Source organism: Cricetulus griseus, chromosome 6, assembly GCF_003668045.3.
Source record: "Cricetulus griseus strain 17A/GY chromosome 6, alternate assembly CriGri-PICRH-1.0, whole genome shotgun sequence".
Lineage (NCBI taxonomy): Eukaryota > Metazoa > Chordata > Mammalia > Rodentia > Cricetidae > Cricetulus > Cricetulus griseus.
In genome coordinates, this window is record NC_048599.1 from 143,235,587 (window position 1) to 143,252,003 (window position 16,417).

The 16,417-nt window shown below is 49.4% G+C and overlaps 1 protein-coding gene across 1 annotated transcript in view; it reads left to right on the forward strand.

The window, feature by feature from the left end:
- Positions 1–12,664, forward strand: part of Ass1 (argininosuccinate synthase 1) — a 40,383-nt gene extending 27,719 nt beyond the window's left edge. Inside the window, exons 11-14 of the mRNA XM_035447126.1 lie at positions 1,960–2,091; positions 6,765–6,921; positions 11,191–11,256; positions 12,619–12,664. Of these exons, the coding sequence (XP_035303017.1) occupies positions 1,960–2,091; positions 6,765–6,921; positions 11,191–11,256; positions 12,619–12,664 (401 nt within the window). The remainder of the gene's footprint in view (positions 1–1,959; positions 2,092–6,764; positions 6,922–11,190; positions 11,257–12,618) is intronic.
- The last annotated feature ends 3,753 nt before the right edge of the window (positions 12,665–16,417 follow it).

Here is a 16,417-nt window from a genome sequence, read left to right on the forward strand (position 1 = left end):
CACTGGTGGTGGAGCCACCCTGCCCCAGGGAGTGGCTTCAATCTGCCCTGAGGATTATGTTGTTGGGTTTTGATTTTTTGAGACAGAATCTCAGGTAACTCCTGGTCCTCTGACCTCCAAGCCTCCTGAATGTCAGGATTACAGGTGTGGAAACAGCACATCAGCTCAAAAGTTACCGGAATTGTTGGGGAGGGGGTTGCAGTACTGAGAACTGAACCCAGGGTGTATGTCAACCAATTTGTTGCTGGTTTTCTCTGTTGCAGTTCACTAGTTGCTGTTTTTAGACACTGCCGTGCTCTGTAACCCAGGCAGGTCTCCAACTAGCAGCCTCCAACACCTGCCTCTACACTGCCACCAGGACCTGCTCTTCCCTGCTAAGGTCGTGGTCTCCCTGCTCTCAGGCTGTCAGCAGTGGCTTTTCTTGGTCATCCCGCCTGTTGCTGCCAGAGCTACTTCTCTGGACTTTGCTATGGGAATGATGATGCTGAGGTTTTGTGCACAAACGTGAGGCCATCAAGAGTTTGCTCAGTTGCTGTGGGTGGCCTTGAACTTCTGATCCTCCTGCCTCCACCTCCCAAGTACTTAGATTACAATCCTGTTCTATTACACCAGTTTATACAGTGCCAGAGTGGAACCCAATACCAGGGCCTCAGGCACATTAGGCAAACACTGTACAATATAGCACCAGTCCCAGGTCTGGTTGTCTGTGAAGTAGGGTCTCATTATAGAGCCCAGGCTAGTCTTGAATTCATGTTCTGCCTTCCTCAGCCTCCTCAATGCTTGGTAGAACATGGAGACTAGCTAGCATGGTGCTGTGGCTGGGTCCATGGGCCATTGCAGGAGACAGCCTGAGTCACTTCAACTTCAGGCTTTTGTGAGCAGTGCTGGTACACACTTGTGCACAGAGTCTCAGTGTGGAAAGATGGTGGCGAGTTGCCAGGACAACAGAAAAGCTGCCTCTTCAGCTGTGGCGAGAAGAAAGGGAGTTTGGGATCAAATTCATGGGAATGGTGCTGCTCCTGTCCCTCCTCTGTCGGGACAGTGGGCACAGGTGTTGTTCAAGGCAATACCAGAACAGGGCTGGGCACCAGCACAGGTGCGGTCCTGCCTCCTGGTACCTCTGTGCCTCAGATACAGCATGGTATGGCTGAAGGGACCTTCTTCTGGTTCACATGTCAGCTAGGGCCACCCTGTCACCCTGATGGAGACCATCAGATTGTTTTGCAAATAGGTCAGCTAGGTGAGATGATGGGGGGGACTTAAGCAACCTCCTCTCCCCTGGCCTGGGCTTTATTTTCTGTGGCCAGCTGACCCAAAAGACAACAGGATGCACCGATCAGGGATCCAGGGACCTGGGTCCCATTCGCTCTCCCTCAAGTCCATTTCTAGGGCTCAGCTTCCCCATCTGTACAGTGGAGCCGTTGCTCAAGCTCTAAGCAACCCCAGTGATCTCTGGAGCAATAGAGCTGCCCACAACATGTGTGTACTTACATGTCCATGTGTGTGTGTGTGTGTGGGCGCACGCACGCGCACACATGCAGTAGTCCCCCCTCCCCTGACTCCCTGGTGGAAGGGAAGAAGGGATATTTGGGGCCCTGGGCTCCACCGTAGTTGGTTTAATTACAGGTTTTCAACTGCAGGCCGGTGGGCATGCATTGGGGAGGGGGTGCGCTGCTCAGAAACCCTGTCATTTTCCCGTGTCTGAGGGCCTCTTCAAAGGGGGGCATCTAGACATTTTCTCCACAAGCCGCAGAGTGGACTGTCGTGGCCCCAGCATGAACATAATGACAGACGCATTTTGCAGCAAGCTGGGAGTGAATGGGTCCGACCGGCTTGTCTCCTGTCAGACGAGTCATTATTTTTTTTTTTTTTTTTTTTTTTTGTCATTTGCTGACAGTTTGGGTTTCATGTGTTTCTTTCTTTTTTTCTCTTTTTCCCCCTGCCTGGAAAAATGGCTAGGTATCTACGAGACCCCAGCAGGGACCATCCTTTACCACGCTCATTTAGACATAGAGGCCTTCACCATGGATCGGGAAGTGCGCAAAATCAAGCAGGGCCTGGGCCTCAAATTCGCAGAGCTTGTATACACGGGTATGTACAGATCACAGCTATCCCCGTAGCCCCACCCCATCTCCCCCTCAGACTCAGGCTTTCTCTCTCATCAACCTTGCCTTCCTCTCATCTAGCCCCACCCACCACCATCATCAGAACTCAGAAGTACAAATGGAAGGGTGTCAAGTTGAACCCAGGATGAGGGAGAGGAAGGGACAGTGGGATTGGCCTTTTCAAGGGTGCCAAAGGAGACGTGCCAACCTCGAGAGGTGTTCCATTGTATCCATTACTATGCATCATTCCCAATGTTAGCCAGCCTGATCCAACAGGTACCAGGTATTGGAAAGATGTATGGACAACCTACATTGTTCGAACAAGTCTCCCAGATAGTCTGCAGATGGGGGGGATATGGGGACCCTGTTAGTTTGTCCGTAGGAGATGCTCCTTACTAAACTTCTAATGGTTACAAGCAGGGGATGACATGAGTACCCAGCATGGATGACCATATCTTCCAGGCAAGCAGTGCCTGCTCTGGCCCCAGATCCCCAGACCTCAGTCTTCACAGCAGGAACTGAGAGGTCCTAAGCCATAGTCCCTGTCAGCCCCAGCCTGCCACCCATTTTTCTGCAACTTGTGAGCTAGGACTTATTTTAAGTTTTTTTTTTTTTTTAAACTTTTAAGTTGTTGGAAATGGAAAAACTTTCATGACATAGGGAAATTATATGAAATTCAAACCATAAATAGGGTTCATGTCCCCGTGGTCTGTGACAGCTATTTGAGCTGCAGTGGCAGAGTTGAGTTGATTCAGCAGAGACCTGAAGGCTCACACAACTGTAATAATGACATTGGTACTGGGCATGGTGACACAAGCCTGTCATCCCAGCACTCCTAATCTACAAGTTTGAGGCAAGCCTGGGCTACACACTGAGACAAAAACAGGGCTGAGTGTGCTGTTGTGCATCTCTAACCCCAAGCTCGTGTACACACACACACACACACACACACACACACACACACACACACACACACACTCATTTTCAGGAGACATTTTCTAATCTTGTCTGTAACATTTGTGCCCCTATAGCTTGGGGATCCTATCAGGCTAGTTTAGAAGACAGGTTGCTACCTACAGCCAACCTAGGCAGCTCTGAAGACCAGTAGTCTGGGTAGGGTAGTCAGTCATAGCCACCTGGCTGAGCCCTCTGGCCTGTCCCCATCCCCATCTTCCCATGCCTGCTGGAACTCATCCCAGGCTGTCAGGAGAGCACAGTAGCTCGATTGGCTGGCATTCCTTCTTGCTACCATTGTTCTCGGCAGCTCTGGAGCCCAGACTCCCCCTCTACAGGTACAGACAGGTGTTTAAATATCATTGTTTCCTACTGGCTCGGCAGGATTTCAGTGCTTAGACGTGGATTTTGGTTACAAAGTGGGATTGACATTAAGACATGGCAGGGTGTGTGGGAGAACAGAGAGCACCTGGCCTGAGTGCCCAGGAGGCATCCCTGAGGGCTGAGGGGGGGTGGTCTTCTGGGTCTCACTGTGTCAGCATCTGTTGCTGTCCTGCTAGCACGGGGCTAGGCACCTGATAAGTATTATCTAATCTTGGCTGCACAGAGGTGGGGAAACTGAGGCCAAGGAAGACAAAGATATTTGATCAAAGGTTTTATGGCTGGTAATTTACAGTGGTGGAGCCTGAGATGGGCTGGCTTCAAAAACAAGGTTAAGGCTCGCTCTCATAAGACCTAGGAAGCTGTTAGCAAGTCAGGGGTACTGTGACATGCAGAGGAAGCCCTGATTGCAGGCACAGTGCCTGGGCTGGGTCCCTTCTCTGTCAGCCAGAAATGAGTCCTGTAAATCCCAAAATGAGGCTGAGCGATTAGGAGCTTTCAAAGGAAACAAAATCTTGGAGTGGAAAGAGGAACAAGGCAGGGAGCAAGGCTTAGACCAGGTCGTTACTGCTAATATTAACTCTGCCTGAGTCCTGTGATGTCCAGGTGTCCACAGAGGTCAAAGGCAGCCCTCTGGCAGTCCAGAGTGCTGCTTGATTGGTCCCTCCCTGGAAGGAAACATACTGTAGACCCAGCTTAGCTGGATGCTGTCACTCACCCTCTCTGCTCCTCAGCTTTCTTATCTGAAGAGTAAGGGCCAAGGGCATGGATGCACCATGCATCTGTAATAGTGCCAGCAAGTGCTGCCAGTTGTGTAGCACTGGTGTGATTTTTTTAGTGTGGGAGCTGGGCGGCTTTCCCTCTAGTTGGCTTTATAGTCTTAATTCCTTAAGCCTCAGTTTTCCTTCCTGTAAATTTCAAAGGTGCCAGGCCTAAAACTTGCTGGGATCTCTTCCCCGCCCACCAATCATCCCTGGTTCGCAGCACCACCACCACCACCACCCGCCACACACACACACACACACACACACACACACACACACACACACACACACACTTTGCTGTAGCACTTTGCTTTCTGCGGCCTCAGGGCACAAATGGGGAGACTAGGGCAGACATGGGAAGTCCTGCTCCTGGATTCACAGGATTCCAGGACCATTGTCCCTGTCTCTGTGTGCCCGGGTCTGTCTGGCTATCTCCCTATACAGTCTCCATTTCCAGATTTCCCTGCTGGCTACACGGGGTTCAGGGATACTCTCTTCTCCCAGGTCAGTCGAGTGAAGCATCTTATTTGGTGGGTATAGCTCACCTATTAGATATGGGGCCCCCTCACCTGTCCTCAAAATGAAAACAGGAATAATGTACAACTTTAATGGACACTTGTCCCCATCAGAAAAGACCCTGTATCTTGGGCCTAGGAGAAGGGAGCCTTTTGCAGCTCAGCCCCAAGCCCCTCCCACTGTACATCACAGGCTTGGGCAAGCAGTATCCTTTTTGCTCAGTGGGACCAGGCTCACTGGCCCGTTTCAGGCTGGGTCCACTGGGAAAAGAAACTTGAGCCAGAGACTCCTGTGGGCTATAGACTCAGATCCCAAGATAAAGTGGGGCCAGTGGCTCCTACTGCTCTCTGCCCTTCCTACTATCTACAGCTCCATCTCCACCTGCCTCCATCCTGGGAGCATAATGGACTAATTATCCTGATTGAGAAAAACAGACAGCAGGCAGGATACAGAGATGGGGGTGGCAGGGATGTCCCCTCCCAAAGAATCCAGTGGTGTGTTTTAGAAGTCCCTGGTTCAGAAGTACTCCATCAGACCTGGAATCTGCCATGATCCTGCTGTGTGACTTTAGATAGGTCCTTTCCTTCTCTGGGCCTGTCTCCTTATATACAGAGGGGCTGTTAGAGTTCATAGTGTTTAAACAGTAGAGTTAAGTTCTCACTGAATCCACATATCCATGAAGAGCAGTTAAGTAATCACATCTTGCTATGTACCATGGGAGACAGTCCTGAGGAGGTGTATCCTGGGTCTGGGTAGGAGTGGAATGTGAACATGACCAGACGGTGGAGGCTAAAGATCTAATGCCTTATCTCCCTGCCTGACTCTCCCCAATTTCTGCAAGCCAGAGGGCACTCTCTCTCTCTCTCTCTCTCTCTCTCTCTCTCTCTCTCTCTCTCTCATGCATACATACATACATACACATACCTCTTCCCCGTGGTGCCCCTCTAGGCCTCTAACCATAGCTGGGCCCTGCTAACTTACCCTCTTATCAGAGCAGTAGATCACAGGCCATCTGGCCCCACAGCTGCCCAGGTGGGTTCACCTTCCTGGCTCTTTCAAAAAACTTTGTGACTAGCCTGCCCCTCCCCCAACCCTGACTACAGCCACCTGCTGTCCCTTGGTTCTGGGGACCCTCCTGCTCTCTCCTAAAGGAATGGCTATCCAAGGACAGTGGCTATAGGAGGAGGAAGTGAATTTCTCAGGTACTTACAACACCATGTGCAAACGGTGGATGCTCTAGTCAGAGAGGAAAGCACAGGAAACAGTCAGTACCCCAGCCAAATCCAGGTCCCACTCACAGCCTCTGTCAGCTTGGACGAACCGCTTGCTGTCTTGAGCCTCCTCCTCTTCTTCTGTGGGAATACAGAGTCTCTGAGTTGTCCATCCCAGGCTGTAAGGTTGTGTAAACCAACTTGATGTAAATCTTCACAGAGCAGAGAGAACAGTTCGGGGGCCCTCCTAGGACACCACTCAAAGGAGCGCCACATACCCGTGCTTGCTGGGTAGAAGGGCTCCACATTCAGTACTGCTGTGTTATTCCTACTGTGCAGGACGGGAAACAGCTGAAGATGACAGAGCCCCTTGGTCTGTCTGACCACAAACCAGGGTGACAGTCCTGGATACCCTCATTGCTTAGCCCTGTGGCATGTACCTCTGAGCCCTACCTGAGGATTCCTATCTTCCTCAGCAAAAATGGAGTACTCGTGGGCCATGGTCTTTCAGTGACCCCTACACATGTCTGTGCAGGAAGCAGGGGTATTCCCCCTCCTCCTGACCCTTAGCAGTGATTGCCTTTGGGGGACAAGGAGTCATTTCTTGACCCACGTATCCCCTGCAGGATTAAGGGATGGGAACTCAAGAGTGGATTCCTCAGTTCATTAAGTGCCACATGCCAGCACTCACAAGTGAGTGAGGCAGACATGAGCCCCAGGCCATCACAGGGTAAGGCCTGGGGTTCCCCTCCTGTGTTCCCAATCATCTCTGTGTCCTGGCCTGAAGCCCAGCAGGGGTCCTCCACAACACCTTCACTGTTTCCTTCCCACAGGTTTCTGGCACAGCCCTGAGTGTGAATTTGTCCGCCACTGCATCGACAAGTCCCAGGAGCGGGTGGAAGGGAAGGTGCAGGTGTCTGTCTTCAAGGGCCAGGTGTACATCCTTGGCCGGGAGTCTCCACTCTCACTATACAATGAAGAGCTGGTGAGGTAGGTTCCTGGTGCCTCAGCCCATCTGGTCTTGTCTGGGCAGCTTTCCCAGCACATTCTTGTTACTTTCATGTCAAGCTCTATGTGGGGTACCTGGGAGATGGTTAGGATGGATACATATCATCCTATAACAGGCCATTTGGGAAGAAAGGTATCAGTCACAGGTATAGCTGTGAGCTAGGGATGTGGCTCAATTGGTAGAGTGCCTGCCTACCATACATGAAGTCCTGGGTTCCAGCCCCAGCACTGCACAAACTAGGTGTGGTGGTGCACATCACCCTAGCACGCAGGAGGTAGAAACAGGAGGATTAAAAGTTCAATGTCATTTTCTGATGCATGGTAAAGTCATCCTGGGCCACAAGACACTGTCTCAAAAAACAAAACAACAAAAGAAAGGAAGCAGGCAGGCTGAAATGTGGAATTAGGAAAAATTGCAGAAATGGAAAAGGAGGGAGACAGTCTGGCTGGGTATAAAAGTTAGGCTATGGGAGCAGCTTCCTTGACAGTTCTCCTGGAGGGTTTGGTGGATTCTAGGGGCAGTGCCTTTGGTTCTGAGCCCAGGAAAGGCTTGGAAGAATTCAGACATACAAGGACATCTGGGAGAGAGGAAACTAAGAAGCCAAGTTGTGAGACTGAGCCAGACAGTAAAGAAAAGGGCAGGATAGAGAATGGGTTTTCATGGCAGGCACTCTGGTGAGGGTGGACACTGGCAGGGGTGGTCACAAGGGTGCTGGTGAAAAATGCTGGCAGGCAAGACTGGGTTGGTAATCTCAGAAAAGCAGATGGTGTCAACCCATCTTTAGGAGATGCACTGGATGTGGAGGGGGATGTCAGGGTGCAGGAACACCCTGGGGATGAGGGGGCATGAGTTAGGGGGAGGCTGCATTTTCCTTCAATGGTGCCAATAGAACCCGAGGGAGGCTTCATTCACTAGGCAAGTGCTCAGCCACTGATCCACACCCCAGCTGTAAGAGAGTAAGTGCTGAGGGAGGCTCTATGTACCTTGAATATGAATCTTGTCTGAAATAGCCGAGGAGAACCATCTTGTCTGCTTTGGGGCAATGAGTACAGAATGGGTTGACATTGGAGGATCTCAAGCCTGTTGTTCTCTAAGGTTGTGGACAGAGGAGGCCACCTAGGTCAGAGGGAGATGAGCAGGAAACCAAAATGGAGCCTCCAGGAGCTTCATTCTGGGAGGACCAAGCAGAGGATAGCTGACAGTGAGCTAGCTAAGCTGGTGTGTTCTAACCATCCTCGATATCCATGCCTAGAATTTGTTTTGACCTGGGAGACAAGGGAGACACAAGATTTTCTTGTGATGGAGGGTAGCCTGCCCTGAGAAGCCCAGCCATCTCCCCTGGGCATCACTTGGCCAAGCTGTGGATGAGAACAAACCCACAGAGACAGGCAGAGCTACCTGAGGAGGACCGACCCCAGTCCCAGCTGGCTCAGGCAAGGCCTGCCCTCCTGGGGACCACTTGGAATTAAAGTACGAGTTTTGTTTGGCAGTCAATATTATTCTTCTCCTTCCCCTCTCTCTGCCATGTTGAGTTCCTTCCCCCACCTCAATCTTTCTAAACACTTTATAAGCCATAAATATAACCGAATCAGTTTAGATCAGTCGGGGTAAATGTCAAATTATCTTCTCTCTTTCTCTCTCTGGCTCTTTCTCCCCTCCCCCTCCAAATGAACAGCCTCTAATAATCTGCCCAACCCTTCATTAAACCTTACAGTCTCACTCAGGGAGATTAAATGAATAAAGTAAAAAGGGAAAGGGGGGAAAAAAAGAGAAAAGCAGAAGCAGTTATTCTCACTGCGTCTCCGACCATTTCCCTTTTCTTTTTGATTTCTACATCGCTGACTTGAAAGCCCTTGAGTGACAGCGTCACAGGGACCAGCGAGGAAGCTGCAAGAGGTAGCAGAGCTGGAAATGCCGGGCGCAGTAGGTAGAAAGTAATGTAATTATAGAGCAGGTCAGAGCCACTCGAATGAGCAAAAATAAAAGCACAGAGGTTTTTCTGTAGACCGTCAGAGGCGGTAAAAAAAACCATTGTAAACTCTGTTTCTACACCCCACCCCCCCACACACACCAAAGCACTATTTGAAAAAGAGGTTTTCCGTTCCCAAACAAGCACCACTCGCTCGATTGGGACTCCAGGCAGTCTCATGGGGCAGGTCTGTCCTTGATAGGGCCCTCTCTGCTGGACTCCCAGAGCTGTTTGTCCAGCTTGTCTTGGAAACAGGCATGGGGGAGGGTTTTGTTGTTTTTGTTTGTTTATTTTTGAGATGAGGTTGCCACAGATTCAGTCTAAGAGGGTGACCTTGAACTCCTGTCCTTCAGCCTCTACCTCCCAAAGTGCTAGGATTGTGATGTAGAGTTTGTTTTGACTTGGGAGACATGGAGGTGAAGGAAAGAACACCCTATGGCCCAGGTGAGGGAAGGGCTCAGCGACCAGCCTGCTCCCACAACTGTCTCCAGGGTGCTTCTAAAGGCAAGGGCTTCAGATGGAGGTGAGGCTGTGTTCCCAGAACCTGCTTGACAGGAGGTAGAGAGCAAGTGATGTTAAGACTTGTGTGTTCCCAGAACCCTCAGATGCACCCAGGCAAGCAAGGTTTGTTGAATATTGCACAAGTTGATACCTTGTCTAGAGCAGTCGTTCCTGACTATATAGGCACATCGAAAGCAGCCCAGTGAGAGCCTGGCCTCCTCTCCCACTGAGGGAGTACACTGGTCACTGATCAATTCCTGGTATCATCAGGTGTGTCCCCCCCCCCCGACCCCCGGGTCCCTGTGGGACATGTACAGAGACTTCATTTGTTTTTTAGGGGGAGATGAAGGTGGAGAGATGGGTTTTACTATGTATCTAACCCAGGCTAGCTTTCACCTCTCAACCCTGGTGCTAGGGTTATAGGTGAGTGCCACCATTCCTGGCTCCCATTCATTCTTAGAAAAGGTCCACAACTGAGTTGGAGGTGTGGCTCGGTGATGTAACACTTGCCTTGAGTGTGCAAAGCCTTGGGTTCATTCCCCAGGGCCATCAAAAATAGTGGGGTAGGTGTTCAAGAGAACCAGAGGCATGGCCTTAGTGACATGGTGTCAGGTACTTCTCACCTTCTTCCCACTCAGAGGACAGGCTACCTCCTTGTCCTCAAGACCCTTGAGATTGCTTTGTTGTGAGGCTGGCACTGTGCCAGACTAAAGACACGGGCCTCATTGAGAGTAACATGGAAGTTAAGGGTGGCTGAGACTGCAGGGCCCCAACTTATCTAGGTGCTGGGTGACAGTGATGTTTGCACTCGCAGCATGTGACTCCCTTTTTGTTTTGCTTTGTTTGGTTTTTGTTTTGTTTTTCAAGACAGGGTTTTCCTATGTAACCCTGGCTGTCCTGGAACTCACTCTGTAGACCAGGCTGGTCTCAAACTCACAGAGATCTTCCTGCCTCAGCCTCCCCAGTGCTGGGACTAAAAGCCTGTGCCACCACACCACCACCCGGCACATATGATGCCCTTGTCTTATTCTTGCTTCTTCTGCCCTGGTCCAGCTGGCCCAAGAGTGCCTAATAAAATGCCTGAATGAGTTATTTGGGAGCGGCTGGCAGGACAGAGCTCATCAGTGATCCCAACTGAAAAGTCTGCCTACAGATGAGTGAATAAATGAATGAATGGATGGATGGATGAATGAATGAATGGGATGTCAATCACATTCCCAAGGCCCATATTCAGCCCCAGGAACCTGCATGCTTCCCTGGGCTCTCTGAGATGGCTGGCAGGCCCAGTCACCAGACCTGGATGGCTGCCTTCTGGCTGCTGGGAAGAAAGCTGCAAGGGGAGGGCAGCTTTACTGAGTCCAACAGCAGGTGACAGATACTCTCAGACCATGGGTACTATAAGGTCTGTGTGGTTGGACAAGCAGGGTGAAGGTGACTCTGTGGGGCTCCATGCTGCAGATGCCTCCCAGCCTTCCTCAGCTCCAGAAAGACTATCATTTGCTCCAGTTTGTAAGCATTGGATGCCATAGGCCATTTCAGGCCCAGGCTCTGAGGAGGACCTCAGTTTACGAATGTCAGGAGGAATTCACAGGGCCAGAGTTAGCCAAGCTGGGATCCAACCTGGTGCCTCTTTGCACTCAGGGTAGAGGCTTCTGGGTGCTACCTGGCCATTAGCTGCCAGCATGGCGCCTGACCCAGAGCTTTAGGAATTAGACTGAGTGGGGGAGGGACTTGGCAGGGGGAGTGGCCTGCATTGCTAAGCTTTGCTCTCTCCTTGCAGCATGAACGTGCAGGGCGATTATGAGCCCATTGATGCAACTGGCTTCATCAATATCAACTCGCTCAGGTGAGAGACTCTGGGCCGTGCTGATCATCAGAGCTCTCCAGCTCTGGGCAGCAGGGTCTGATGTGATATTGACCCTTTACACACCATGCTCCTGTCCGTCCACCTGTAGCTCCTGTGCTCAGCAGGGCCTGATAGCTAACCAAATTTGAGGGGCCTGGACATTTGACTCCCTGGATTTTGCCTTGGCCTCTAACAATTCCCCTAATGCCTCCAGCCACAAGGACACTGTGAGCTCCTAGACTGGACAGGCCATATGGGGAAATGGCCTGAAGTGCAAAAGAATCTTTATGCCACTGTCCCCTAGCTGGAGATCAAGGCAGCAAGTCACTGAGGCCTGGGGATCATATACAATACCTGAAGTTACTTGCACCTGGGGGCTCAGACCCTTCCCAAGCTCCAGGTGGATCAAGGGAGGGGGAGGTACCCCTGCCACACAGGTACAGTGAAATTACCATAGGAGCCTATGGGAATCAAGCTCACAGCTAAAGGTGCTGGTATATAGCAGTGCCCAGCAGCTTGCCCTCTGCCCAGGGCCAGCATGCTCAAAGACACAAGCAAGGTCACCATTGCAGCTGCTCCTGGGCTCTTTTCTAGTTTATTTTAATTCTTTTTAGATTTTTGTTATATTTATGTGTATGCTTTTATATAAGGAAGTCAGAGAACACTTTCTAAGGTGAGTTCTCACCTACCACCATGTGGGCCCTGGGGATGAAATTCAGGCCTTCAGGCTCAGCTGCAAGTACTTTTACCTACTGAGCTATCTCACCAGCCCCTAGTTTATCTTAATTCTTAAAGAGATTCTGAAGTTCCCCAGACACAGGCCCAGAATAGTTAAGTAACTTGACTGGAGTCACAAAGAGTTGGTTGTGCCGAACTGGGAAGACCAACTCTGGGTTTTCTGTTGTCAACTCCTGATTCTTGGGGCTGTGTCAGAAAGACAGAGGTGGCCTCTCCTTGCTCTGGCAGTATGCCTTGGGTTCCCTGGAGCTTCTGCAGATCTACAGAGACCTCTCTGCAGCCTCTCCACCTTCTGCCTCCTGCTGTCTGTGTTTTATAACCTCATAAACCTTTTGAAATGGCCCAGAACATAATGGCCTCTTCATTTCTCCTATTGCCTGTTAAATGCTTTATCTTCAACAATGACAAACAATGTTTTCCCTCTCTGATAAATTAATTACATTATCCTGATTGGAGGAGCCATGGGAGACTAGGGCAGGAGAGGGGACCGAAGAAAAAGACAACTTCACACACATCTTAACAAACAGCTGCCCCCACCGCCCCCATCCTGCCTGAATTAATTGAACAGAGCTCATGTTGTTATTGTGAAATTACATTTTTCTTTGTTTTCCATCTGGTTTACAGGCTGAAGGAATACCATCGCCTTCAGAGCAAGGTCACCGCCAAATAGACCCTGACAAAGAGGAGCGGGCCTCCCACTCTGCAGCTCTCCCAGGCTTCAGCGTTAATTGTTGTGATAAATTTGTAATTGTGGCTTGTTCTCCCACCACCTGACTGGGGCTGCTGCGTGCCCCCCCTCCAGGCTTTGTTCCCTAGTCCCCTACAGCCATCAAAAGTGGTCATCCAAGGGAAGGGGAGGGTGGGGGCAGCTGCAGAGAACATAAAATGACAATTAAAAGAAGTTACATTAGTCTTTTATTTGTCTCTGCCTGTGTGCATGTGTGCTCATGCCTAGCCCAACTTTGGTGGTTTCCTTTAAACAATGTTTTATGCCATACACATATACGAATGAACACACACACACACACACACACACACACACACACACACTCACACGCACATGCTGGGGTGGGGGCTACACACATGAGTGCAGGTGCCCACAGATCTCTGGAGCAGTGAATCTCCTGGTGCCGGAGTTACAGGACATTGTGATCCATCAGATGTGGGTCCGAAGAACCAAACTTGGTCCTTTGCACAAGCAGCAGGCACTCTTAAGCTCTTAACCACTGGGGCATCTCTTCACACACCCCCAACTTTTGTATTTTCTAAGTTTGGTGGAAGTTCACCTTTTCCAAAGAGCCTGCTTCTCTGTGGGCATGGATCCCCTCTTTCCTCCAGCAAAAAACAGGAACACCAAAGTGCCCCCTGGGGCAGACAGTACCCAAGCCACGTTTACTTTGATATATTTGAGAGCATGTTGCCACCCCTTTCACTTGAAACTCCTGTGTATGGTGACAACACCACATCAAACATTCCCCAGCACAGCTGACTGGCTTTGGAAAAGCCTGGAAAGAGACGAAGGTGCAGAATCTAAAGGCTTCTTGTGACACCCAGGCTACAAAGTTCTCTAGAGAGCCACATCCAAAAATGGCTAGGCACCTGGGCTGAATCTTAGCCACAAGAGTTAGCCTGAGCAGCCAGTGAGAAATGAAGACAAGTCACCTTAGGTACCATGGGTGTCGGAAAAAGCAAGAAGAGAGGGGTCTGGGGAGATGGCTTAAGGTGCTTGGCATGTAGTTTGAATCCCAAGAGCCCAGGTAAAAAGCCTGGCAGCCTGACAGCCCGCCCACCATCCTAGCATTGGGGAGGTAGAGACAGGAGGACCCATGGGGCTTGCTGGTTCATCTTCTCAGTAAATTGGTGGTACTCCCTCATCTTGAGATGGTAGTTTTTAAAAAGTGTACATTGATTTTTATGAGGAGATGCACTCATGTTACGGTGTGCTTGAGGAAATCAGAAGACAGTCTGCAGAAGTCCATCAAACTCAGCTTGTCAGTCTTGGCAGCAGGTACCTTTACCCACTGAACCATTTCATCAGCCCCCAAAGCATCTTCATTGGGAAGACTCAAACACCAGCTGCCCTGAACCCAGCCTGGTTCTGGACCTTGGGGAGTCTCCACACTGCTGCCTTTGTCCACTGAGGTTCTTTGTTTGCAAATGCCCATGTTATAGTGAATGATCCCATCACCATGATAATCGGTTTTACAGCCCCCTGCCATGCACACACACGGCTAGGTGTGGTGGTGTGTGCCTGCAATCCAGTGCTCAGTTGCTCAGAAGGCAGAGGCAAGCCACTCAACATGACCTCACTGCACTGCCATGTGGCATCGTAAGCTAGGTGTTCATCTCTGCTCTGCAGGGGCGACAACTACAAGGCAGAGAAAATGACTTGCCAAAGACTACTCAGTTGTAGACCAGAGCCTGGCTCATTCCTCCATCTTGTACATTTAGACACTAGGTTACCATCAACCAGTTAAAAGATAAACATCTCTAGAGTTTGTGGGCATTGAATTCAGAATCTCTTACATCTAAACTCGACCACTGAGATACATACCCAGGCCCACCCACCAACATGCAGGATGCATATATAGACAAGTAACGGGTCCACTTTTGGATTATCTGTTTCCCTTCATTGATTTATATTGCAAACCTTGACCAAAAACACTCTGACTGGGTTATTGTAGTTTTATGGTAAATCCTGAAGTTAGGTCACATACAGCTCTAACCTTATTATTTGTCAAGATTTTTTAACAATTATTCCAGATCCTTAGCTTTTCCATATAAATATTAAAAATATACTGCCAATTTTTTTTCAAAAATTCTACTGGCATTTTGTTTGGCATTGTATGTAAATAATGGTTCAATTGGAGGACAGTTGCCATCTTTGTAAGTTTCCCAATCCATGAACATGGTATACTTCATCATAAACTCTCTTTAATACTACATGATTTTCTTTTTCTGATGGGAGATGTCATTCTGTAAATATGTTTGTCTTATTGGTTAATGAATAAAACACTGTGGCCAATAGGGCAGCATGATAAGTGGGCCTAGGAGATAAGGAGGATTCTGGAAGTACAGGCAGAGTTGCAGTCACCATGTGATCCCAGGATGAGAGGATGGGAGTGAGGCATTATCGGGTAAGAGAAGACCATGTTGAAATACTTAGATTAATAGAAATTAAGACAGAGCTAGCCAATAAGAAGCCCTAGCCAGAGGTCAACAGTATTATAATTAATATAAGCCTCTGAGTGTTCATTTGGGGCTGATGAGGTTGTGGGACCAGGCTGGCGGGGAAGAACTATCTGTAAAATTTTTCTTTTCTTTCTTTCTTTCTCTTTTTTTCAAGACAGGGTTTCTCTGTATAATAGCTCTAAATGTCCTAGAACTCAGCTTTGAACTCACAGAGGTCCACCCACCACTCCCTCCTGAGTGGCATGTGCCACCACTACCTGGCAATACTACATAATTTTCAAAGTGCAAGTCACATATATTCTATTGAATTTGTTTCCTGATTTTGTTCTATTTTTAAAGATTTACCTCCTTATCTTGAATTACGTGTGTGTGTGTGTGTGTGTGTGTGTGTGTGTGTGTGTGTGTGTACATGACTGCAGGAGCCTGAAGTCAGAGGTCCCAGATCACCTCGAGCTGGAGTTACATGCAGTTGTGAGTCACTAGACAAGCATGCTAGGAAGGAAACTTGGGTCCTCTTTAAGAGCAATACACACTCTTAACCACTGAGCCGTCTCCTCCCCACTTCATAATTTTAACTAATTTATTCATTTGCTTTTGAGACAGGGTCTCACTATGTAGCTGCCTCGCCGGCCTTAGACTCTCAAGGACCTCCCCCCCCCCCCTGCTTCCTTATTGCTGGAATTAAAGCCAAGCACTACAAAACCTGGCTTTGTTTGTTTGTTTTAATTATGGTTTTGTTGTTGTTGTTGGCTTGGTTTTGGGTTGGGTATTTTTTTGTTTGTTTAGTTGTTTTTGTTTTTCCAGTCAGGGTTTCTCTGCGTAGCCCTAGCTATCCTGAAACTTGCTCTGTAGACCAAGCTGGCCTAGATCTCACAGAGATCTGCCTGCCTCTGCCTCCTGAGTGCTGGGATTAAAGGTGTGCACCACTATGCCCAGCTCAATTTTTCCCCCCAAAGAACTGAAGTTTTGAAAGATAAAGCATTGGCTGAAGGGTCACAAAGGAAGAGGAGGAGTCACACAGGAAGAGGAGGAGTCACACAGAAAGAGGAGGAGTCACATAGGAAGAGGAGTTACACAGGAAGAGGAGTAGTCACACAGGAAGAGGAAGAGTCACACTCTGGAGCTGTGTCTGTGCATCTATGACCAAGCCAACAGATTCCTCCTCCAGCCCCTTCTATTCCTGGGAATCACCAAACATCCCTATGTCAGCCAGAAAATAGGCTTAGTTTTT